At 41.5% G+C, this 24,523-nt stretch overlaps 1 protein-coding gene across 2 annotated transcripts in view; it reads left to right on the top strand.

Moving 5' to 3' along the window:
* The first annotated feature begins 4,940 nt into the window (after positions 1 to 4,940).
* Positions 4,941 to 24,523, top strand: part of TMEM242 (transmembrane protein 242) — a 43,377-nt gene continuing 23,794 nt past the window's right edge. For both annotated transcript variants that reach the window (XR_011145824.1, XM_068985193.1), the window contains exons 1-3: positions 4,941 to 5,049; positions 5,566 to 5,666; positions 13,821 to 13,958. Coding sequence is in view for 1 of the 2 variants with exons in the window: in XM_068985193.1 (XP_068841294.1) it covers positions 4,962 to 5,049; positions 5,566 to 5,666; positions 13,821 to 13,958 (327 nt within the window). In the remaining variant the exon portion in view is untranslated. The remainder of the gene's footprint in view (positions 5,050 to 5,565; positions 5,667 to 13,820; positions 13,959 to 24,523) is intronic.

Raw genomic sequence — 24,523 nt, 5'->3', positions numbered from 1 at the left:
ACGGTAAAGAATCTGCCTGCAAGGCAAGAGACCTGGGTTCAATCCATGGATTGGGAAGATCCCCTGGAGAAGAGAACAGCTACCCACTCCAGTATTATTGCCCAGAGAATTCCACGGATAGAAAAACCTGGCAGGCTATAGTGCCTGGGGTTGCAAAGAATCAAACGTGACTGAGAGACTTTCAGTTTCACTTTAGTCATTTTACTTATTAAGGTAGAAAGTGGAAGACATACAATTACAAAGTTTCTACCCCTCTTTCCTCAAGGTAAGCTCCATTAATAGATTTGTGTAAGATCCAATGGATCTTTTCTTCTGTGCACTGTGTTCAGTCACTCAGTTGTGCCTGACTCTTTGTGACCCCATAGACTGTAGTCTACCAGACTGCTCAGTCCGTGAAATTTTCTAGGCAAGAATACTGGAGGAGATGGCCATTTCCTACTGCAGGGGATCTTCCCCATGCAGGGATTAAACCTGCGTCTCTTGTGTCTTCTGCGTTGGCAGGCAGGTTCTTTACCACTGCACCATCTGGGAATGCAGACACTTACTTAGGCAATTTTTAAAGATCTCTGTACTACATTTTTGACAGCTACCTTAAATCAAGAAGCAGCGAGAAGCATGGCCAATATGTGATCCTTATCAGATTTTTAAAAGAATTCAACCTCATACTTTAAATAGGGCGAAACTAAAGTTCTCAAGAAAAATTTCTTTTAAATAGTTGGAGGGGAAAGCCCATCAGTGTTTGGAACTAGCTAGAGCTAGGGCTACCCAAATTCTGGGAACTGCAATGCTAACAGGTTCCTAGCTGTCAAATTTTGAAATAGAACCTACAGGGGCCAAAAGGTTTGAAATAAGAATGTGGTGAGAGGCATCACTGGTATGGACTCTGAGCTGACTAAAAACTAACACCAAAATAGCAACAGAGCCTGTCTTGGATGAACTTGTTTTCCCAGCAGCCTCTTTTGCTTGCCAGACCGTTCTATCACATTTTGCTGAAAGGGACTCATACTTCCGTTGAAAAGGCAGCCCCGCTTGAATTGCATGGTGCTTCATTTAGGAACTTTCTGATCACTGGTTTCCACTTGGAAATGCTCTGTCTGGCTCTTTTAGAACTAGTGTCCCTGTCTTACAAACACATTATGCTCCAGATGTTTGCAAGTCTCCTGTTTGGAGCTTGTATCCTGCATTTCCATAGAAACCAGTCTAGATGAGATTTCAGGGATCCTAGAACAGACCAATTATTCAGATTGCACTTGAAATACCCAATTGTGGGCACAGTAGAAATATGAGACCTTGGGTAATACTGTCTTTAAGACTTCTAACTTGGAGTGCCTGGGATGCCTAATCTCCGGGCCAGGGACTTTCCATTCTTTTATCAGGCACGTTTGCCAGGCCTGGGAGAGAACAAGGCACAGGAAGCTGGGGCCAATGAGGAATGGGGTTGTAATTCCCTCGAAAGCTCGCCTTGTCCAAGTAGGTCTCAGTCCCTCCTCTCCAAAGCATGTGTCTGACAAGAATCGTCAAAATGCAAATTGCTCTCTAAGGCAGAGTATCTGTCAGTTTGCTTGAATTGCCCCTCCACCTTCTCTTTACCAGGAAAATGAGCTTTCATGTAGGAAGGAGGAAAGTTATCCTTTACTTTTAGGAATTAGAAAGAAGGGAGAAGTTTGTGAACCGCGTCCTCAGAAATAAGGACAGACAGATGCCCACAGGGTCTGAGATTGCCATCTCAAAATAGACACAGGCTCCAGAGCCCTGGCCGCTGTAACTTTTAAAGATGTTTTACCTGTCTTCTGTTTATTACAGTAAATAGTAATATAATCCTTAAAATAAAAAAACAATTTCTGTGGTTTTGGTGGGGGGACATCAAAGAATGGGGAGAGTTGAGGAACCAGGACTTTTCCTCTCTAAATAGTCTTGCGAGAAGAGAATTTAAAGTGTTAAAGCAGTCCTGCATCCTAATCTATGGATTTTAGGAAGATCCCCTAATGTAGGAAATGACAACCTGTTCCAGTATTCTTGCCTGGAAAATTCCATGGACAGAGGAACCTGGTGGGCTACATTCCATGGGGTCGCAAAGATTCCAATGCAACTGAGCGACTGAGTACAGCCCAGCATGGCAATTAGTTGTCATCAAGCCCTTCCAGGTGCTTCCAGTTATCAGCCTCAAGCTTGAGGGCCCCTCGGCAGTGGATAAAGACTTGATGCGGCTGCTTTAAAATCCTGGCTCTGCCGCTTAACAGCTGTATGCGTTGAGCAAGTTAGTTTTTCAAAGTTTATGATGTTGACTGAAAACACATAACCGAAAAGTTGAATTAAGTCTTAAGGACCTTGCTGCTGCTGCTAAGTCGCTTCCGTCGTGTCCGACTCTGTGTGACCCCATAGACTGCAGCCCTCCAGGCTCCCCATCCCTGGGATTCTCCAGGCAAGAACACAGGAGTGGGTTGCTGTTTCCTTCTCCAATGCATGAAAGTGAAAAGTGAAAATGAAGTCGCTCAGTCCTGTCCGACTCTTTTCGACCACATGGACTACAACCTACCAGGCTCCTCCATCCATGGGATTTTTTCAGGCAAGAGTACTGGAGTGGGGTGCCATTGCCTTCTCCGCTTAAGAACCTTACTGAGGACTAAATAGCCTGGAAGTCAGCCTTTTAGATAGCTGTGAGGAACTGTTAGAAAAGAAGGGAGGAGCCAGGATATTGAGGAGCTTTTGCTGAAAAACAAACAAGTAGTGGAACATCAAAAGATTACTGCTAATCACAAAAAAGCAAGACATCTCAAGTTGATTTTAGTGTTTTTCTTTGTATGAGAAGACACAAGAGACTGGCTCATTGAAATCATTCCTTTGATATGCACCTTAACTATCTCGGGCTAGTATCCTGTTTTTCTTCATCCAAATTTCACCTCAGGGTGCCCCGTTGGGGCAGCTTCAGTGGCTGATAGCTGGATGGAGGGCAATATTCTTTGCTTATTGAAACAGCAGGCAATATTTTTTTGGGGGGTCCACAATGGAGAAGATCAAATGAGATAATTCATTTGAGGCACTCAGGGCAATGTCAGAGGCACAGAAAACACTAAATAAATGTTATTAATAGCTGCTATGGTCACTGTGTATAAGGGGAAGCCCTTCTTCTGTGTGGGTTTGTTGACAGCCAATTGCCAGTCCCCAATCCCAGAGTTTTCGACCTTAAACAAATTAGCTTAGCATTTGCCAACTTAAAGAGCTCTTTCAGATTCTGACGCTGTGCTTCCAAAGAATCCAGTTTAAATTCTTTGAGATTTCTCCCAGTCAGAAACTTAAACAGAGCAGTAGTGCTCAACCTGGTTCGTTGTCAGAAGCCCTGTTGAGCTTGTAATCTGTCCTGCTTGGACCTTCAGAGCCACCATCTTCAGTGATAGGACCTGGGCATCAATGCTGCAAAACAGCTACTGGAATTGAGGGGGATAATAACTAGACCTAAGATATGCTGAGTGTCTGGGTCAGGCACTATGCTACCTCCTTTACCTACCTTGCTTCATTTAATTCTTATAGCAATACTGTGAGGTGGGTACTATCGGTTTCTATATTTTGCAGGTGGGGAAACTGAGGTACCTGAGCCTCAATCAAGTTCTCAGAGCTTAGAAGCGATTGAGGACCTAATGTTTGGGCTATTAGTTGCATTTTAACTGATGCATTCCCTTACTCATTCACCCAAAATTTATTTTACATAACCAGGTAATACCCTAAGAGCCGGGGCATGTAAAAATGAACAGATATCTCCATTCCCATCCTCAAGAAGTTCATGGCTTTTGTTGTTGCTCAGAACTAACAGGAATGACAGATTGCCTTATTTTTCCAAGGATGACGTCAGGTGTCTGTGTTTGAGAGGTTGAAAAGATTTTCTATGGCTACCAGCTTCCTCCTCTCGGTGGCCATTTAATGAACCCACCAGTGTCTGCAAACCAGCCACCGAATCTGAAGATCGGGTCTGTCTGCTGGCCACAGATGGTGAGCGTTCTAGGGCTGCCTTGAAGTTCCGAGTTAGCAATTCCTTAGGGTGGTCCTTTGCTCTCCCAGCTGGGGTTATGCCATTCACTTCAGTTAGCATCCAATCCCCTCGGATGGCCGATCAACCAAACCTTGAGGGTAGGAAGCGCATCATCACCGGGCTGGCTGGCAGTCTTACAAGCATAGTCAGGTCAGTTCATTTCAGTCACTCAGCTGTGTCCGACTCTTTGCGACTCCATGGACTGCAGCGCGCCAGGCCTCCCTGTCCATCACCAACTCCTAGAGTTTATTCAAACTCATGTCCATTGAGTCGTTGATGCCATCCAACCATGTCATCCTCTGTCGTCCCCTTCTCCTCCTGCCCTCAATCTTTCCCAGCATCAGGGTCTTTTCAAATGAGTCAGTTCTTTTATAAAACTAAGTACATGTCTATTCTCTGACTCAGCAATTCCACCTCTAGGTATTTTCCCCAAAGAAATGAAAGCATATATTCACCCTGTCACTTATATCTAAAGTGACAGCTTTACGGTTACGAAATTTCCCAGCAAAGTACGGAGGAAAGACTAAGCCAACTCCCTGGACACCGTGTGAAGCCGATCGGGAAACCGAGCTGCGGGGTCTCTAACCAGGCTAAGTTCCTGGCGCCATCTACGACCCCTCACTGCCTCCTAGAGTCAGAGCAGAGCAGTGTTTCAAGTAGGTATGGTATTGAAGCGCAGCGATCATCACCTTGGAGCGGGCAAATGATCCTCCCGGGTTAGACAGTCGTGGAAGACACTGTTCCCCAGGGTGCAAGCCACAGCATCTTCTCCGCCCGGGCCCCGAGGGCAGCAGAGAAGGTTTGCATGCAGAGGTCGTTCTTCGGACGGATATTCGGGTTGCACAGAGGGAGGTGGCAGCGGAACCTTTCTCTTCACTCTCCCTCGTTTCCACCCGGGTCCAGTTGGCTCCGGACGCAGTACCGAAGGCTCAGAAACATGGAGGCGGGGGACGCGGGGACTGCTGGACCGTCCTCTCGGCCGGAGGCCTCGGTGTCTGCCGATGACCGGCTTTTCCTGGTTAAAGGTGTGGTGTGGCGAGGTGCGGGTGTCAGGTCAGGGTCACCCGGGGCTCTAGCCTGCGCTGGATCGGGCGTCCCCACGCACACGCTGCCGAGGTAGACCTTGGTTTGAGTGCCCTGAGTCCAGTGGACTGGTCCCGCGAGCTGTTCTGTATAGGCTGCGTTTACCTTGTTCCCTCTGCAGTTTCTCTCTGTCTCCCCCCGGCACCTCCCCTCCCCTTTCTAACTCCCAGTGTCTCTTTTTTCGTCCCCGGGAGAAAGGAGACCTGTGCCTATTCTGTGCTCTTGGGACACTTACACTGGAATGGCCTCAGGAACCAGAGGTCGTGCGGCCACGCAGGTTTCACAGCCGCCATCATTTACCTTTGCCAGGAGCTTCTTAGCTATCGTTTTCTCGAATTTCCAAATTGATTTTTAAATAGTATCTGAAACTTATTTGTGTCCATCTTTTTAACTTCAGGTTTTTTGTTTTTTCTTCCTTCTCCCCACCCTCTATTTCCTTCCTCCCAAACTCTTGACAGGTGGAATTTTCCTTGGTTCTGTTGCTGCAGCAGGAATGCTAGCTGGATTTGCCACAACATTGTCTTTGGCTAAAAAGAAAAGTCCTGAGTGGTTCAATAAGGTTTGTGACATAGAAATCCGTTGGTAGCACAATTACTGTTTATAAATCAGTGGCAGCTGTTTTGAATAGAAAGTGTTGATGGCCTTTCCTATTACTCTAAGAAGTAAACCAGTGTGGACTTTGAGATTCAAAAGGGTACAATTAATCAACTGTCTTTATTTTCATTTAAAGAAGTAATTATGTGCTTTTTAAACTGTTAGCAGAACAAGACTTTGAAAGCTCGTCCAATACATTTCCTATTCACAACATGACATTAAATCTCAACCTAGGTAAATTATTCTCAGTTGTAAGAGGCCCCATATTGTATGTAGCACACACACAAAAGCGCCAATTAAATTCTTGAGAGCACTGCAGTAGCCATTTCTGGCTCAGAGATGTTAAAATGTTGAAATATAGTGCATCTTAGTATAGATGAAAAACACAGGCCAGCTTTTTGAACCTGGAAACCATGCATGTTTGTGCAGTACAGCAGCCCCGCTCCCTAGAAAATTGTCTGGCACGGAGTGGTTGTTTAGTCACGTAAGTTGTGTGCAACTCTTTTGCCACCCCGTGGACTATAGCCCATCAGGCTCCTCTATCTATTGGATTTCCCAGGCAAGAATACTAGAGTGCATTGCCATTTCTTCCTTCACAGATCTGCCCCGCCCACGGATCGAACCCACTTCTGTGTTGGCAGGTGGATTCTTTACCACTGAGCCACCAGGGAAGCCCTTAGCTCATAGTAGGTGTTCAATAAATTTTGGTTGAATGAGCATAACCAACTGAGGGCAGAAAATCCTAATTCCATGAGCAAGTTTGAGCAGTCGCCTGTCATGGACAAGTTGAGTAATTTTCTTCCCATTGTGGTGGTTTTTCTGCATTGTCCTGTCTCTACCCTACCTACATCTTATGGTTTATTTATCTATTAACTTATTTCTTCAATAAATAATTTAAATGTTTAATAAATAAAATAAATGTTTATTTAGGATCTTTTATGTGCAGGCACTGTGCTAGCTAGGTGTAAGAGATACAAAAATGAACAGAACATGTGCCCCTCAGGAAGCTAGGTCTGGTGTGGGAGACAAATGTTATATAACTAATCACACAAGTATCAATATAATTACAATTTGATATTTTCTTTGGAAAAAGTGTTATGTGAAAAATCATAAACCAGTTGATTTCCTTTTTGACTTGTATTTATCTTTAATAATCTTACAATTATATTTAAGCCTTAAGAATGGTGGGAGACCACATTAAAGTGCATTTGGTTTCCCCTCTGAATATATTCAGGGTTCATAGGGAGTTTTCCGAATCACTGTTAAGAACTTCATGGTCATTTCCTCCCTATGTTACAGAATATTTTCAGAGCAGAAATATGTATCTTGAGGCAGAAATCAGTGAAACCTGAGTGATAGTGATGCTTTAATAGTGGAGTTTTGGTTGATTTCTAAATCCAAGTTAACATGATAACCTTTGGTTCACAGATCTTTTGAGAATCTGATGAAAGCTAGCAATTCTCTCTCAAAAAAAAAACAAAAAAACAACACACGTTCACAACTTTGCATTCTATTTTGCAGTTCTAAGATTTGATTCCACATATGGCGTTTGTGATCTAACACAGTGATTTTCAACCTGAGGCCCACAGAAACCTGGGGATTCTTGAGACCCTTTGGGGGGTCTGTAAAGTCAGTTACTATGGTGATCCTGCTAAGACACTTGCGCTAGTGGTACAGAAGCAGTAACGCACAAAAGTGCTGTGTCGTGCTGTAGTTGAGGCAGTGGCCCCAGGCCTGCTAGCAGGCATTGTGGTCTTCTTCTACGCGCACCTGTGGTTAATGCCATCTTTGCAGAAGAATATCCTTGTTGAAGCAGTAAAATTATTTTTAATATCTTGGCCCTGAACATAACCTCTTTGTGAAGTCTGTGTGAAGAAATGGGAAGTACACATAAAGCACTTTGCGTTCTACCAAAGTAATATGTTTTTCTTTTTTTTTTTTAATGTTTTTCTCAAGATAAACCACTTGTGTGATTGAGTTACAGTCTAAACTAGCCACTTTTTTTTTCATGATATATTGTTTTCACTTGAAAGAGCAACTGACAAACTATAGTCATTTAGAAGTATGTAGACATTTTCTTCAAAATGAACAAAATGAACCTTTTCAAGCAAGCAATTGTTAGTATGTGTCGCCGATAATAAAATTCCACCCTTTATAGGTAAAAATTGAATTTAGAAAACTTATGTCTGCCATTGTGAGCTTGCCAGCTGCTTAAACACCTGAAGCTTTTTTCTGAGATTGGTAGTGATATTAATGATGTGATTTTAATATTTAATAAATGATGTCAGGCATTTGAAAGATAACTTCTTTTGGCAAGTCAGTATTTTCTGAGTGATCATGATGCATGGATGAAAGTTCCATTCAAAATGCAAAATAGACCAATGGATTTTAGTGTAGCAAAGTACAATTTATTGATACGATTTTTTATTCCATATTGCAGATCATTTTAAAGAAACTATTTGTTGAGTTTGGGTATATATCAAAGAAGGGAGGCTATTAAAATACTCCTTTTTCCGACCACATACCTGTGTGAGGATTTTATTTGTAGTTAAAAAAAAAAGTGAAAGTGTTAGTCGCTCAATTGTGTCTGATTGTTTGTGACCCCATGGACTGTACCCCGCCAAGCTCCTCTGTCCATGGAATTCTCCAGGCAAGAAGATTGGAGGAGGGTAGCCATTCCCTTCTCCAGGGGATCTTCCCAACCTGAGGATTGAACCTGGGTCTCCTGCATTGCAGGCTGATTCTTTACTGTCTTGAGTATTTGTATACTCCAACCAAAAAATGTTGCAACGGATGGAATATAGATGCATGTATGAAAATAAAGCTCTTTTGTTAAACCAGACATTTAAAAGATTAGCAAAAATGTAAAACATTGCTTCTTTTTGTGCTAAATGTTTTGTAGGATGGTTATTTTAATTCACATAATCAGAAATCTTTGGGATCCAAGTATAAATGGATCCTGAGACCAGGAAATTTGAGCACATCCTCTTTTGGAAGTTAAATATTCTTCAAATAACTGAATTATTTCAAGACCCATTTAGGAAATGAACAGACAGAAAGGGTGAGTCATCTTTCTGATACAGCTATAACTTCTGAGAAATTATAAGAACAAATCTTTACTTTGGTATAATGCAACACAGCTCTTTCTATAATGTAAAGAATATAGCAAAATACATCAGCTAAGAATGCTGTGTGGGGGAAATAGCTAGATTGAACATTCTTTTTAAATATCAGAATTTGATTTATATCAGATTTATCCCAAGATTAAACTGAAAAAGAAAAAAATTGAAAACATGAACCTTATTCTTAGGGAAGCAGTTGACTTTCTGACAAACTGAACAATTTGTTTTGATAGTTTCTGTACCTGTGAATAATAGATTAAATCTTCCTAAGAATACATAGAATATAAAAGGCACCATGTATTTAAGCATAAGAGGTATTATAAATACAAAATAATGGAAAGCAGTTCTTCTGTTTTAGATTTTAAGTATCATAACTGCATTGTGATTTGCTAAGATCAACTTCCATGCACACACGCCTTCATTTTAATTTAAATGAAAAGAATAAACAATGTGCTGAAGAAAAATACAGCTTTGATTTATGCATGTGTAGTTATATCTAAAGAGCAACATTATTGTTTGGCAAGTCAGTCTTTGCTGCTGTCAGTCCGTGAGTGTTCATTTTTAAAACTTTGAGCAGGCTGTATAAAGGCCATGTGACATATAACTCCAGTGGATAAAGCTTGATGACTAGACTTTTTAAAACTTAAGAACAAATCAGTTTTTAACATCATTTTGACTAAAATTAGTTTTAGAATATATAGACAGTAGCTGATAATAACTCACTTCCCTCACAGTCAATTTCTGAGACTGATAGACAAATACAGCATGTACCTTTTTTAAAAAAAAATCTGAAAGTTTAGCAAACTTAAGATTTTGTTGGAAGTATTGCTGTGTTATTAAGGGTTGTATTTATAACCCATTGTTACCTTTTTTACTTAGCAAAACATGGATTTATGTATATCTATAACATATAGTATTTGTCCTCAGGGAAATATGAAATTTTTAATTTAAGTTTCAAAAATAAAACTTAAGCCAGAGCACCTAAACTGAGCCTGGTGTAATAATATTTGGTTAATGATACTGCTTCTGGATGGAAATAAGCCAGTTAGAAGTTGGTGTATTTATGTGAGGTCTGTAGTGTCTAGGGAACCACTGAAATTATAGCAGCCTGAGAAAAGGAATAAAATAAGAGAGTAGTTTTCATCATAGAAAATGGCTAACGGAAATCTCTTGAGAATCTGGTCGGGACCAGACTATTTCTGCAAAAAGTATGCCTTTAGATAGGATCTGTTAGGTTTTAGGTGTGGGGATACAGATAAACAAAATATTTCTATGTACTGTGAATAGTATTCTCAATCACAAATACATGCCTAAAAAAAATACAAAACCTTTATTAAGAATGGGTTGAATAAAAAATAAATGGGTTGAGCAATATAAAGACAATTTTCTAAAAAAGAAAAAAAAAAGACTTGAGTAAATGAAAATATATTTCCAGATGAAAGACAGGATATTACAGATTTTCTCTTATCAGTTAACTAATGTTTGATGTTATTCTAATGAAAATGTCAATGAATGGGGTGAGTGGGAGTTGGAAGGACTCTTGACAAAATGTTCTAGGGTTTTTCTGGAAGAATGAATAGGTAAAAACTTAAGAAATAATTGATAAAGTGGAAACAGTGTCAGACTTTATTTTTGGGGGCTCCAAAATCATTGCAGCCATGAAATTAAAAGACGCTTACTCCTTGGAAGAAAAGTTATGACCAACCTAGATAGTATATTCAAAAGCAGAGACATTACTTTGCTGACTAAGGTCCGTCTAGTCAAGGCTGTCGTTTTTCCTGTGGTCATGTATGGATGTGAAAGTTGGACTGTGAAGAAGGCTGAGCGCCGAAGAATTGATGCTTTTGAATTGTGATGTTGGAGAAGACTCTTGAGAATCCCCTGGACTGCAAGGAGATCCAACCAGTCCATTCTGAAGGACATCAGCCCTGGGATTTCTTTGGAAGGAATGATGCTAAAGCTGAAACTCCAGTACTTTGGCCACCTCATGCGAAGAGTTGACTCATTGGAAAAGACTCTGATGCTGGGAGGGACTTGGGGCAGAAGGGGACGACCAAGGATGAGACGGCTGGATGGCATCACCGACTCGATGGACGTGAGTCTGAGTGAACTCCAGGAGTTGGTGATGGACAGGGAGGCCTGGCGTGCTGCGATTCATGGGGTTGCAAAGAGTCGGACATGACTGAGCGACTGAACTGAACTGAACTGAATGTGTATGATGTAAACACTTCCTGAATATTCAGACTTTTTCTGATTCTGTAATTAGATCTATGTGATTCTGGTATAAGATTCATAGTATGAAATTAGCTTAGAAACCTCTGTATATAATTTTCTCAAAAAAGTTTGAGAGGAGAAGGATTAATTCATAGAATGGTGTTGGGGCAGTTGCTAAACTGTTGGGGGAAGTGAACTCCCTTTAGTTATCAGCTTCCAACAGGACTAAAGTAAATATCAGATGAACGAAAAAGCTAGGGGTAAAGAAGTTTTTAAACAAAAGTATAGCTAGAAGGAAAGAGAAATGACTGTGACTTGGATGAGGGCAGGTAGCTTAAAATCTTTAGAATGTATCCTTGACCAAAAACAAACAAGCAAAAAGATTAACCTGGGACTTCCCTGAGAGTCCAGTGGTTGAGACTGCGCCTCCACTGCAGGGGGTGTGGGTTCCGTCCTTGGTCAAGAAAGTAAGAGCCCATCATAAATAAACAAACAAGCTAAGGGAATATTACAGTACATGTGATAGGGCTTCAGAGTACATTAATACAGAAAGAATATACAAATTAGAAGACTCTAAGTATATAACATGAATATGCAATTAAAAGGCATAAACGTTGGCTCATAACTTGGACAAATACACATTCTCAGTAACAATAGAAATATAAATAGTCTAATGTAAATTTCAGAGGTTTCTTCTTTGTGTTTTTAGTTTACCTGAGACCATCTGATGCTGGCTAGCTTGAAATGGTCCTCATAAAACAGCATTGTAACTTAGTAAAACCTTTTGAAAAACACTTTGTATGTCTATCAGCTTATAAAATATTCATGGTTCCTCCAGTTAGTAATTCTGTTTTGAGGAATTTTCCCCAAGGACTTTATCAGAAATGTGGATAAGTGTTTAGGCACAAGGAAGTTTTTAATACAAAAAAATTAATATAAAAACCTGAAGCTAGTATATATTAATAACAAATGGCTAAGTAAATTATGATGTCAGTGCAGTGTAACCTTTAAAAATATTTGAGTTCTTGACACTGTGAGAAGATGAAAGTTGAAGATTAAAAACATTTTAGTGGTGTTAAGTTGTTTTTAAAATGTCAAATTATTTACCATGGTTTACTGGATAATAAGATGGAAGTTTTTTTTAATTCATCCTATTTTTTATACATACCAAATTTTCCTCAGTGATTATATAATCAGAAAAAAGTAAGATTCAGCTTTTGAGGAAGTTAAAATTTTTATTTTTGTTTGTTGATGTTTAATGTGTTTTAGCAGACAGGCCCATGGAGAAAAATAATAAATTCTTAAGATTTCCTAAATTCTACAGTTTCCTTTAAGATTTTTGCAAAGGATAAATTATATTTCATATTCAGTTCAAACTGTGGGAATAAGTGACTGCCCCATAGTTGGTTTCAAGTAGAACCATAAGTATTATCACACCTTTGTCTATTTCAGCAGTGTGAATATTTGAATTACCCTAAGTAATGATAGTTTTTATTCTAATTTACACTGTGGATTTGTTTCCACTTAAAAAGATACTTTCATTTACATTTTGTGTTGTGTTGTATTTAGAATCAGAACTGAGAAATGACTGAATGGCAAATTCCTGTTAGTCTATAAAGCCAGACTGTTGAAGTGCTCTAGCTTTTATAAGTTGTGAAGCCTTGAAAAAGTTATTTAATCTCTCTCTGCCTTAGTTTGGTCTTTAGTGAAAGGAGGATCATAGTACCTGTCTCACAGAGTGAGGCTGAGTGAATTAATACATGCAAAATGCTTTAAACAGTGCTTGTCATATAGTAAGGGAGCAATATAAGCCATTCATACATATATCTGCCTGCCTATATATATATATATATATATATATATATATATAAAGCTATATATAATTATCGGGGCTTTCCTGGTAGCTCAGATGGCAAAGAATCTGATGCAGTGCAAGAGACCTGGGTTCGACCCCTGAGTCAGCAAGATCCCCTAGAGAAGGGAATGGCAACCCATTCCAGCATTCTTGCCTGGAGAATTCCACGGACAGAGGAGTATGGCGAGCTATAGTCCACGAAGTCACAAAGAGTCAGAGACAACTAAGCAGCTAACACTTTTCACTTTTCTTTTCATATATAATTATTAACTGTTACGTAGTATTTGGAAATACAGGATCCCTGGGAGATTGCAGTCCTGCAATCTTATAAAAAATTAATCTCATTTAGAAATAGGATTCATGGTCATTTAACGGTATAAGGAAAAATGTGGCTTTGGTCCTTCTGATCAGTCTAATTTAATCATTAGTATCAGTAGTGAAAAGAAACATTTAGTGTGTGAATACCACTTGTGCAGCTTATTCATAAACCAGGAGATGTGGAAGAGCGGCTAACCACATTCAGTAGAGCGTCCCTTTGCTGCGAGTGGGTCGGGTGGCCTCTTCCTCTGGGTCCATAATGGCCTGTTCATACATGTTGTGCTGTTGCCGTTTCCATTTCAGTCATAACTTCTCGGTGGCTGTGTCCCCCAGTCCCACCGCAGGACCGAAGTGTTTGGTCAGAAAGAAGTTGCTCTGTGTACCTAGCCTGGCTTCTGGCACAGTGCCTTGCACACTCAGATGTTTTTCAGAGAAATTGTGATTTAAGTTATGCAGTTGTTAAGTAGCAGAGCTGGAATTTGAACTTGTTTTGGTCCAGTGTTCTAGTTATCATGGTGCTTACCAGAGAGTCGTTAATTGCAAACGCTCTCCAAATATTTGTTCTTTGAAAGTGATGATTTTTACCTCAGCCTTTCTGTCTTCATTGCAGGGAAGTATGGCCACAGCTGCCTTACCAGAGAGCGGGTCTTCCCTGGCCTTGCGAGCCCTGGGCTGGGGCTCACTTTATGCCTGGTGTGGGGTCGGTGTGATCAGCTTCGCAGTCTGGAAGGCTCTAGGAGTGCACAGTGTAAGTAACTACAGTCTTACAGTTGGTATCTGGATTCTATTTTGTCCTGCCTAAATCGTCCAGATTTTCAAATTTGTATATCGTTTATTTACTGTCTTAGGAAGTGATGACAGAGAATTGACTGAATTCTTGCTAATAATAACTAGGCAGCTTGTCATTACTAGTAAATCATATAAATAATGTAAATATTTGAAGGTGGTAAAACTTCAAATATAATTAAAGTAATGACTAATTCATAGCAAATGGTTGTTCTGTATAAATTGGCGAGAGCTACTTGTTCAGGAAAATTTAATTTGGAATAGCTTTCTATGCTGTTTGACATCCATATTTATAAACATCATTGTAAAATAGTTAAAGCATTTTAAAATTGTTATTTCAATTATTAATGTGTTTACACATTATTGGGAAAAGACTTAGTGCCTGTGTGTGTGTGATTTATACTCCAAGCTGAAGAGCTGTGCATTCAGAATAACGGGAAGTTCTGTGGACCAGGCTCTTTGTGACGGATGGGAGTTGGTAGTGGTTTAGAATGGGTGGCAGTAGAGTTGATGAAAAGAAGTTCCAGTTATATCAGTGTTTCAAAGGTAGGGGCAATAAGGATTTGTTATAAATTGAATGTCAGAGGTGAAAGTCAAGTCAAGGATGTCTCCAGGGTTTGGTCTGAGCAACTAGGAAATCGACGGGATCAGTGTGAGTGGAACAGATATTAGGGGATCATGTGAGGAGCCCAGTCTGGGGCTTGTGAGTTTGGGAGAGCTTTTAGATAGCCAGGAGCCAGGTGGAGAGTCAAGTAAGCAGTTAGATATAGATGGGTGGAATTCAGGGGAGAGGTCAGGTGAAGGTATAAATTGGAGAGTCCTCAGTATGTGGATACTATTGAGTTGGCCAAAAAGTTCGTTGGGATGTTTCTGTAACATGAGATCAGATGAGCTCACAAAGGCAGTGAATGCAGAGCATAAAGAGAAAATCTGAGGAAGGAGCTCTTGGGCGTTGCTAAGGTTTAGAGGTTGAGGAATATCGAGGAGATTTCCCTACCAAAGGGAAACCCAGGAGAATGGTGACCTGGATCCAGTGAAAAAAGGTGGATGCTGGGTACACATCGCGTTAGAATGAGAACTGATCCTTTGCTGAGTTGGCGACGTGGAGTCATTGGTGGATAAAGCCTGAGTGGAGTGGATGTGAAGGAGACGGAGGAGAGAGATTGGAGGCCGTGTATGGGCAAGTCTTGAGTTTGGCTCTAAAGGGAAAGGAAGAAATGGGGTCGTAGCTACAAGGGGGAATGGGATCAAGAGAGTGTTTGTTTTTTAAATTGGCTGAATTAACAGCATGTGTGTGCTGATAAAGTGAAGTCGTTCAGTCGTGTCTGACTCTGTGACTCCATGGGCTGTAGCCCACCAGGCTCCTCCATCCATGGAATTTTCTTGGCAAGAGTACTGGAGTGGGTTGCCATTTCCTTCTCCAGGGGATCTTCCCAACCCAGGGATCGAACCCAGGTCTCCCGCATTGCGGGTTGACAATAGTGTGTGCTGATAGGTGTGGAGAAATTAATGCAAGGGTTGTGGAGGGGTTGTTGGAGTAACAGGTGTTATTATTAAATTGTTCACATTTGGCTTAATCATAACTACATAGGCATTAGTGTACTTTTCACTTAAAATATATTGATAGACTGCTTTTTTCCTAGTCTAATCTTTATATTTACAGTAACTGCCCAATAGTCACTGTAACAATAAAATAGGGATTGATTGAAAAAGTTAGAGAACTTGTGGCTGAAGATTTTTTGATGATTTTTAGACACCTCAGTTTTCCTTTTGATCAGTATAAAATCTCTTCATTTCAGGCATTGTACCAGACATTTTAGACATAGCAGATTATTTAATCCTCTCAATAACTATGAAGCAGGTATTAATATCTCCCATGTTATAAATTAGGAAATGAGGACTCAGGTCAGTCACTTGCCCAAGATCATGCAGCTTGTAATTGGCAGAGTCAAGATTTGAAGGCATATTTGATGATCTGCGGAACCTAGCCTGTTTCCAGTTTTACCTCCCTTAGCTAAGATGGACAATAAAGGAATAGGTCGAAGGGGCCAGGGCAGGGGAACAGAGCGAGTGAATTTGGTTTTGATTGTGGCGTGATCCACAGTCTTGGTAACTTGACAGATTTTACTGGGTATCTTCAATGTGAACCTCATCTCCTAACATAATTGACCTCAGTCTGGTATAGGATGGGCTGTTCTTTCCTCCTGTGAGAGCCGTTATTTGAAAACAAATGGAAAAGGTTGGGAGGAAATATCTCTGGTGATAATATGTGAATGAATTATGGGTGTGTAGGTCAATTTCTTATTTTACTTTTCTTTGTAACTCTTAAATATGTATTGCTTTAACAGTAATGCTGCTTTAAAAAAATAGTCCTAGGTTTTATTTTTATTAATTTATGCTGACTATAAAGCACAACTGCTGGGGAGTTCACAAAGCCTCCTTGACCACATATGAACTCTGTGTCGGGGTTGGGGGGATGCAAGTAAGAGTCAAGTTATTAAGTTTTTGATTTCTATAAAAATGGCAGTCTGTTAGCACATCACATTGAGTGCACGGAATTGATAATATTTCTAGAGTTCAGCATAGGTCATAAATCAAGTAGTGAAGTTTTAAGGTATTTACAAATATGAACAGTCTGATTTAGAAGAGTCATAATGAATCCAGATTTTCATAGACCAACAAAATTAGGCTCTACATTATATGCTTGAGAACTTGGGCTTTATGGGCTAGACTGTGCTATTTTTTAAAAATTTATTTATTTTAATTGGAGGCTAATTACTTTACAATATTGTGGTTTTTGCCATATATTGACATGAATCAGCCACTGGTGTACATGTGTCCCCTAGCTGTGCTATTTTAGTTTCTAGAATGTGAACTTGTTTTATGGCACTGATAAGAGAGTATTACCTAAATAAAATATCTGAGGGGCCAAATTCTTTTCTGATTGGCACTATTGATTCTTTAGATTGGCACTTTTGCCATGTCTGAGAAGTCTCACAGAAAAACGAACCCACTGGTAATTTTTTAGGATACATCTCTTAAAAGCCGCAGTGTTTATTAATTTGTTTATTCAAAAGACAAATGTGGGCCTTCCCTCAGCCTGGCACTGAGCTAAGACAGAGCTCCCTGGTGGACAGTATGGGTGATTTTCCAAGGAAATTCTTGTTAGATGACTCTCCTCTGAGGCTTATGGAGAGCAATGTGGTATATATTTCATTTCTGCATTTAGAGTTTTGATGATAACCATGAGGTTGCCCTGATTCCAGGGATGAACTTTTATTACTGTTTACTGCCTCTTACTAGGAAATTATGAGCAACCTAAATAACATATTAAAAAGCAGAGATATTACTTTACCAACAAAGGTCCGTCTAGTCAAGCCTATGGTTTTTCCAAGGGTCATGTATGGGTGTGAGAGTTGGACTGTGAAGAAAGCTGAGCGCCGAAGAATTGATGCTTTTGCACTGTGGTGTTGGAGAAGACTCTTGAGAGTCCCTTGGACTGCAAGGAGATCCAGTCAGTCCATCCTAAAGGAAATCAGTCCTGGGTGTTCATTGGAAAGACTGATGCTGAAGCTGAGACTCCAGTACTTTGGCCACCTCATGGGAAGAGTTGACTCATTGGAAAAAACTCTGATGCTGGGAGGGATTGGGGTTAGGAGGAGAAGGGGATGACAGAGGATGAGATGGCTGGATGGCATCACCGACTCAATGCACATGAGTTTGGGTGACCCCCAGGAGTTGGTGATGGACAGGGAGGCCTGGCGTGCTGCGATTCATGGGGTCGCAGAGTCGGACACAACTGAGTGCCTGAACTGAACTAGGAAATATCATTCTTCTGTGAGGAAGGAAAAGTTTTAGTCAAAAAATGTTGAGCAAAAATGGTCCCAGCCTTTGCATTCACATAGTATTGAGATGGTCGTTCTAGATAAACACATGTAAATCAGAATCAATTCCTGCTTCAGATAGTTAAATTGTAAATAAATCTCTGGTATAAACCAGTTCCATGAAAAAGGGTGCCCTCTAGTGGCTGACCTAGAGCAGCTCGCGTTCCCTGTTTTAATTCACAGCTCCATCTGCTGGCCTAAAAGGGACCATGTTGAAAATGCTTAAAGCAAAGCTTTTTTTTTTTTTTAACATTTTATTTTGGGCTGTGCTGGTCTTGGTTGCTGCATGGGCCTTTCTGTGGTTTCGGTGAGCGGGGGCTGCTCTCTGGCTGTGGTGCACTGCCTTCCCGGTACAGAGGCTTTTCACTGTGGCGGCTTCTCTAGTGGGGAGCTCGGGCTCTACGACGTGCAGACCTCAGTAGTTGCGGCACATGGGCTCCATAATTGTTGCCCCCGGGCTTAGCTGATCCACGGCCTCTGGGATCTTCCTGGGTCTGGGGTCGAACCCAGTGTCTCCTGCGTTGGCAGGTGGATTCTTTACCACTGAGTGGCCAGGGAAGCTCTAAAGCAGAGCTCTTCAGTTTCTTAGAAATATTTTGGATTTACTCATTGTTTTTTCAGAGTTAGTGTAGAAGTTCATTTCACATGGAACATGTTTAATGTATCAGATATAAAGAAAAAATTTTAATTTACACAATGGTAGATCATTTAAGAAGAGATTCCCGAAAAGGAGAGAGCTAGTGGAAGCTGTCTTGTCAGCCAGCTGAAGCAGATCAGGGTGCCCAGGGTTTAAAGTGAGATCCCTGCCTACCTTCGAGTCAGAATCAGTGCAGGTCCAGCCTGGCATCACCACACCAGCTCCACCCTGCTCACCAGCTGTGGGCATGGCCTGATTGCTCAGAATGGGCTCATCAATTACTTTGAATTATGGTATTTTATCATGTGATTATATTATCACAGCATCTGAACTGTGGAAAGAATGAACATTTAGTATGGGTTCATGTTAAGTTTAGAGACTTGTGGAGAGTAAGTGCTTTTCAGGCAGGTAATAAGGGCATTAGTGATATTAACTGGTGACCCCTCAATTGTCAAAAGAAAAACTGTGCCACCTACAGTTGTTTAAACGGTGACTTCTTTACCTTTTATTGTTTATAGTTGGTATAGACTGAGAGGTTGAGCATATTTATGGTTAGACTGTCTTGGTCTTTTTTTCCTTCCCTTTGAAGGAAAAGCATTTGGTGTATAAAAAATTCCTGATTAATATGATAGAAATCATTATAGCTTTTCATGCCTAATGGACCTGTGTTCTACATTTGTTTGAGGTGAGGTTATCTCAGAATACTTGTCAGAATCACCCACTGCTAACATTTACTGTAGTTTGTATAGAATATATTCATGGTACTTGGTATAGTTAAAATTTACAAGTCACTTACAGTTGTCTTCACAGGAGCTAAAACCTTGATAGTAATAAAACCATGAATGGAAACATTTTCATTTATTGTGAAATACTTAAGTTGTCCCAAGATTTTAATTTAAAAATCAATTTATAAATGGTTTTTTTTTAAACCATGGGATAAGAGGTATTTGTTTTTATTTATATATATTGGTATTTATTTTTAAAGAAAAATATTTAGGACCTATCTTTCGTTAAACAAAGATGATTTTGTGTTTTGTAAAAAAAATGTACATATTGCTTAAAAAGTCAATGCAGAAAAGTTAAAAAAAAAAATCACCAGAAATCTCTGAGTTGTAATCACTTGTTAGAGTAGAAACATCCATTTAGACCTTGTATAGGCATGTTCGTATAATTGTAAAATATTTTTTTATTGTACTACTCTAGAACTTTTCTCACTGAATAGTCACAGGAACATCTTTGCACCATCGAGTGCCTCAGTCTCCATTGCTTTTAATGGCTGTGTGGTGCTCAGCTGTGAGTTGTGATTTACCTGGGCAGCCGGCGGCGTTTGGATTGTGATTTTCTGCTCTCAGGCGCCATGGTGAACCTCTGTGGGCACACGTCTTTCTGTACTGTGTTTTGTCAAGAAATGTGTTCTAAAGACAAGATGTTATTGTTGAATCAAAGTGTATTTTTTTAAAAATGTTTCTGATATCTGTTGTTAAAATGTCCCCCCAGGAAAATGTATAAAATTTAGAAGATATCAGCAATATATACAAGTTGCCTAGCCTCCTTGCCATTAGTGGCTTTCGTTACTCTGAAGTTTTGCCAGTCTGACATATGGAAAATGTCTCCTTTTACCTATCTCTCTGAAAACCCTGCTGCTGTACAGGCTTTCATGAGAATGATCTGCGATTACTCTACAGCCCCAATCTTCTTCATTTAATATAGGTTGCTTTTTTCTCAAAAGCCCAGACCTGTTTTTCTTTAAAAAACTAAAAGTTAAACATGTTAAAACAAACATATTTTAAACATCTCTCTAAAAGTTGTCATTTGACTTTTCCTGTTGTAAGTGAAAGTGAAAATCACTTGGTCATGTCCGACTCTTTGCAACCCCATGGATTATTATAGTCCATGGGATTCTCCAGGCCAGAATACTGGAGAGGGTAGCCTTTCCCTGGAATCGAACCCAGATCTCCTGCACTGCAGGCGGATTCTTTACCAGCTGAGCCACCAGAAAAGCCCTTTCCTGGTCTAAGGGAGATCTTATTTAATAAGTTCTTTTCCATTATGGCTTATTACAGGATATTGAATGTAGTTCCCTGTGCCCTACAGTAGGACCTTGTTTATCCATTCTCTGTATATTAGTTTGCACCTGCTAGTCCCAGATTGCCAAGCCAGCCCTCCCTGCCCCCTGCTACTGCAAGTCGGCTCCCTTCGTCTGTTCTGTAGGTAAGTTCCTGTGTGTCATGGTTTAGATTCCACATAGAAGTGATATCCTTTGGTATTTGTCTTTCTCTTTCTGACTTCCTTCACTTAGTATCAATATGATAACCTCTAGATCTATCCATGTTGCTGCCAGTGGCATTGTTTTGTTCTTTTTTCTGGCTGAGTAATATTCCGTTGTGCACGTGTGTACCGTATCTTTATGCACGCATCTGTTGCTGGGTGTTTAGGTTGTCTCCATGTCTTGGTTGTTGTAAATAGTGCTGTTGTGAATATAGGGGTGCGTGTCTCTTTCTGAGCTACAGTTTTCTGTTAATATATTCCCAGGAGTGAGATTACTGGATCGTAATGGCAACTCTGTTTTTTAGTTTTAGTTTTTTGAGGACCCTCCATACTGTTCTCCATAGTGGCTGGACCAACATTGCCACCAGCAGTGTGGGAGAGTTCCCTTTTCTCCACACCCTCTCCAGCATTTGTTATTTGTAGACTTTTTGATGATGGCCATTCTGACTGGTCTGAGGTGGTACCTCATTGTAGTTTTAATTTGCATTTCTTTAGTAATGAGTGGTGTTGAGCACCTTTTCATGTGCCTGTTGGCCATCTGAATGTATTCTAAGAAAGATCTTTTACAGGAAGGACTGTTACACCTCATCTCTGAGACAATATGGGATGTACTCTAATAAAACTTACTTTCTCCAGTCTCTTTTTGGTAGCTGTTGCTAGGAATACTTTTATATTAATATTTAGGCCCACTTCTTAATTACCTTATGACCAGCTTGAGGGCTTTTGCTAATTACAGTCAGATCTCTTGACTTTTTGCTAATTTCAGTTTTTACCAATATTCTGGTATATCTCGTATTAAGTACATTTATTCTTACACTATGTTTCAGATGAAAGCAGCATTGTAGGGTGAATGCTCAAATGCCATATGTAACATAAAACTAAGGGAAAGCTTTAGAGTTTTCCACTTCTAAGATATCTGAGAAGGAAGCAGACTTCTTGCTATATACTATTCATTGGTTGAGGTTAAAGATTAAAAACAAATTGGAGTCTCCTGGCAAATGGTTTCTTGGTAGCCACTTCTGAGTGGTCTGCAGGGGAAGTCTGAAAAGAGGCTGAAACATTTTTCTGTGTCTTCGCCTAGTCTAGCTTCAGTGCTTCCAGAGATTTCTACCAGCTTCTGCCTCCAGGAAGAGAGCTTCAGTTTCTTATTCTGCTTACCGCCTGTCAGCAGCCCCAGCCTGGCTTCCTCTTCCTGATGGTACCTCCTTGACCACTCAGAACACGTCATCATGACCTTGCAGAAATGGCTCCATCTGTCAAGCTCTCGGGCCTTCAAACAGCTTAAGTGTTGAGGAATGTTTTTCCTAGAATCATTTTTAAATTAATTGGAAGTGGCACTGTGTACCGGTTAAATTCAGGTCTGAGGTGACAAGAACATCTCTATACCCCTTCCTTCCCATTCCAGGGCAGCTCTGATGGGCTGGGCCTCCCAGTGGTGAGAGGCACTCTGTGAGTGTGGAGAAGCAATTGGGTGACAGGGAGACCGAGTCAAAGGGGCTTGCTCTGCTTAAAATGGAAGATAATGACTGATGTACTTTTTTTCAAGCCAAGGGAGGGGGGAAGAAGGGATTCAGCTGTTTTGGCATATTGGCAACATTCCTCTTTTAAAAACCCATCAGTTTCCTTCTATAAGTAAAATAGGGCCCCCAGCATATTACAGTAAGAATGTGCAACAGTTACCAGGGAAGATAAGCCCTGCCTCAGAAGCCTTCTCGTTCCAGGCCTGACCCAAATCAGGCCTAAGTACCTGAAGAGCGTTCTCAGTCTTAACGCCACTGGAGGGCTGGCAGCCTCGGTGTCGCGTGTTCTCCTTTCCTTTGTCCTTACTTTCTTCCCCTGAGCGTAGAAAACTGGGCTCACGTGAGCTGATCTCTGGCCAGAGCGCTGTGGGGTGAAGACCTGAGAGCGCACGCTTTCCCCTTAAGCTTTCTGTTCAGAGGCACCTACTCCTTCACCTCTGACCCTCGGCGACCCCATGGTCTGTAGCCCACCAGGCTGCTCTGTCCATGGGATTCTCCAGCCAGGAACACTGGAGTGGGTTGCCATTTCCTGCTCCAACCTCTTATTGGTTAGTCACTTACAAATATCTAAAAGTATGGAAAAAAATATATCAATTGGGCTTCCCTGGTGGCTCAGACAGTAAAGAATCTGCTTGTGATGCAGGAGACCTGGGTTTGGTCCCTGGGTTGGGGAGATCCCCCGGAGAAGGAAATGGCAACCCACTCCAGTATTCTTGCCTGGAAAATGCCATGGACAGAGGAGCCTGGTGGGCTGTAGTCCGTGGGGTCACAAAGAGCCGGACACGACTGAGCAGCACTTTCACTTTCAGTTTATTAATCAGAATATGAAATATTCTCTGTAGTTTTCCTGACTGAAATACTTCTAACAATTTTAAGCAGTGTTAGCTGTGACAAGACTCGGGGCTTTCAAAGCTCTTGTTTTTGTGCTTTTTCATGACCCTGCTTTGGCTGCTGTTTTTCGCTTCCCGCCACCCTGTTTACTGTAGTTTCCTCCTCTGCCCTTATATTTTCTCCATGGTTCTGTTCATTCCAGTGGCTTCCTCCTCATGCAGACAACTGCCAGGACCGCATCTCCAGCCAGACCCCTGAACTCCTAGCTCGTGGGCGCATTTGACTGGACACTGATCTTGGATGTCCTGCTGGGGTCGTGTGTGGTTCCACTTGAACTGTCATTTACTTCCCGTTTCAGCCTTCAGCCTACTCCCAGCATCACTTGGGTGAATGGCAGCAGCATCCACCATCCAGCAGTGCTGCCTAGACTGAAAAGCTGGATTTTATTCATGACCACACGCTTTCTCCCCCCTCAGTCTGATGTGTCACCAAGTCCTGCTGCTACTCGGCCCCCACAGCCCTGTGGCTGGGGGCACCTTCCTGCCCCACGCGTGTAATCACAGCTAACGCTGGTTCTGCCTGCCTCCTACCTGGCCCTGCCGTAGTCTTTCTCCACACGCGGCTAGGACACGCTGGGCTTCATCTTCCCCACACCTGCCTGCAGCTGAGGTAGGCTGTACCAATCACCTCTGCCTTCAGCCATACCATGGATATGGTGGGCCTTTTGACATGCCTGTGAGACCCAAGAGATGCTGCTACCAGAGCCCCACCCCCATGAGGGCATTCGACCTCCTCCCACCTGCCTCTGCCCGAGGACCTCACTCCCGTAATTATCCCCAGCCTTTGCTGATCAATGGCCTTCCCTCTGCTGCAGTGTGTAGAGACGTGCTCTAGTTTCTCCCACCTAGAAGTCTTGTCTTCTCCGGCTACCAGCCCATTTGCCTGCTTCCTGTCATAGAAGAGATTCTGAAAGAGTTGCCTGTGATCCCTGTCTCCACTTCCTCCCCCGTTTATCCTCAGTCCAGCTTCTTTCCCAGCACCCCTGAAACTGCTGGTGTCAGGGCTCCGGTGCCCTGCGTGTTGCCGGGTCCAGGTCTTGTCTTTACTCTTCTGTTACTTGATCTCTCAGCAACGTTTGACACAAGTGAGCCTTCTCCCCTCCATGGACGCTGTCTCTTGGCTTCTGTGCCTTTCACTTCACCCTTTGTGTGTGTCTCCTTTGCCGGCTCGTCCCCTGCAGACCCTGAAGCATTGGCGTGTCAGGTGGCTGCACACTTGGACCCCTGTTCTCCATCTGAACTCAGTCCTTGGTGCCAGTGATTAAAAGCAATCTACAGTCTGACAGTGTCCACATATACAGTTCCAGCCTGACCTTCAGATTTGCCTT

The sequence above is a fragment of the Capricornis sumatraensis genome, chromosome 13, assembly GCF_032405125.1.
Source record: "Capricornis sumatraensis isolate serow.1 chromosome 13, serow.2, whole genome shotgun sequence".
NCBI classification, from domain to species: Eukaryota; Metazoa; Chordata; class Mammalia; order Artiodactyla; family Bovidae; genus Capricornis; species Capricornis sumatraensis.
Note: the sequence above shows the minus strand (reverse complement) of the source record. Positions and strands in the feature narration are given on the sequence as shown.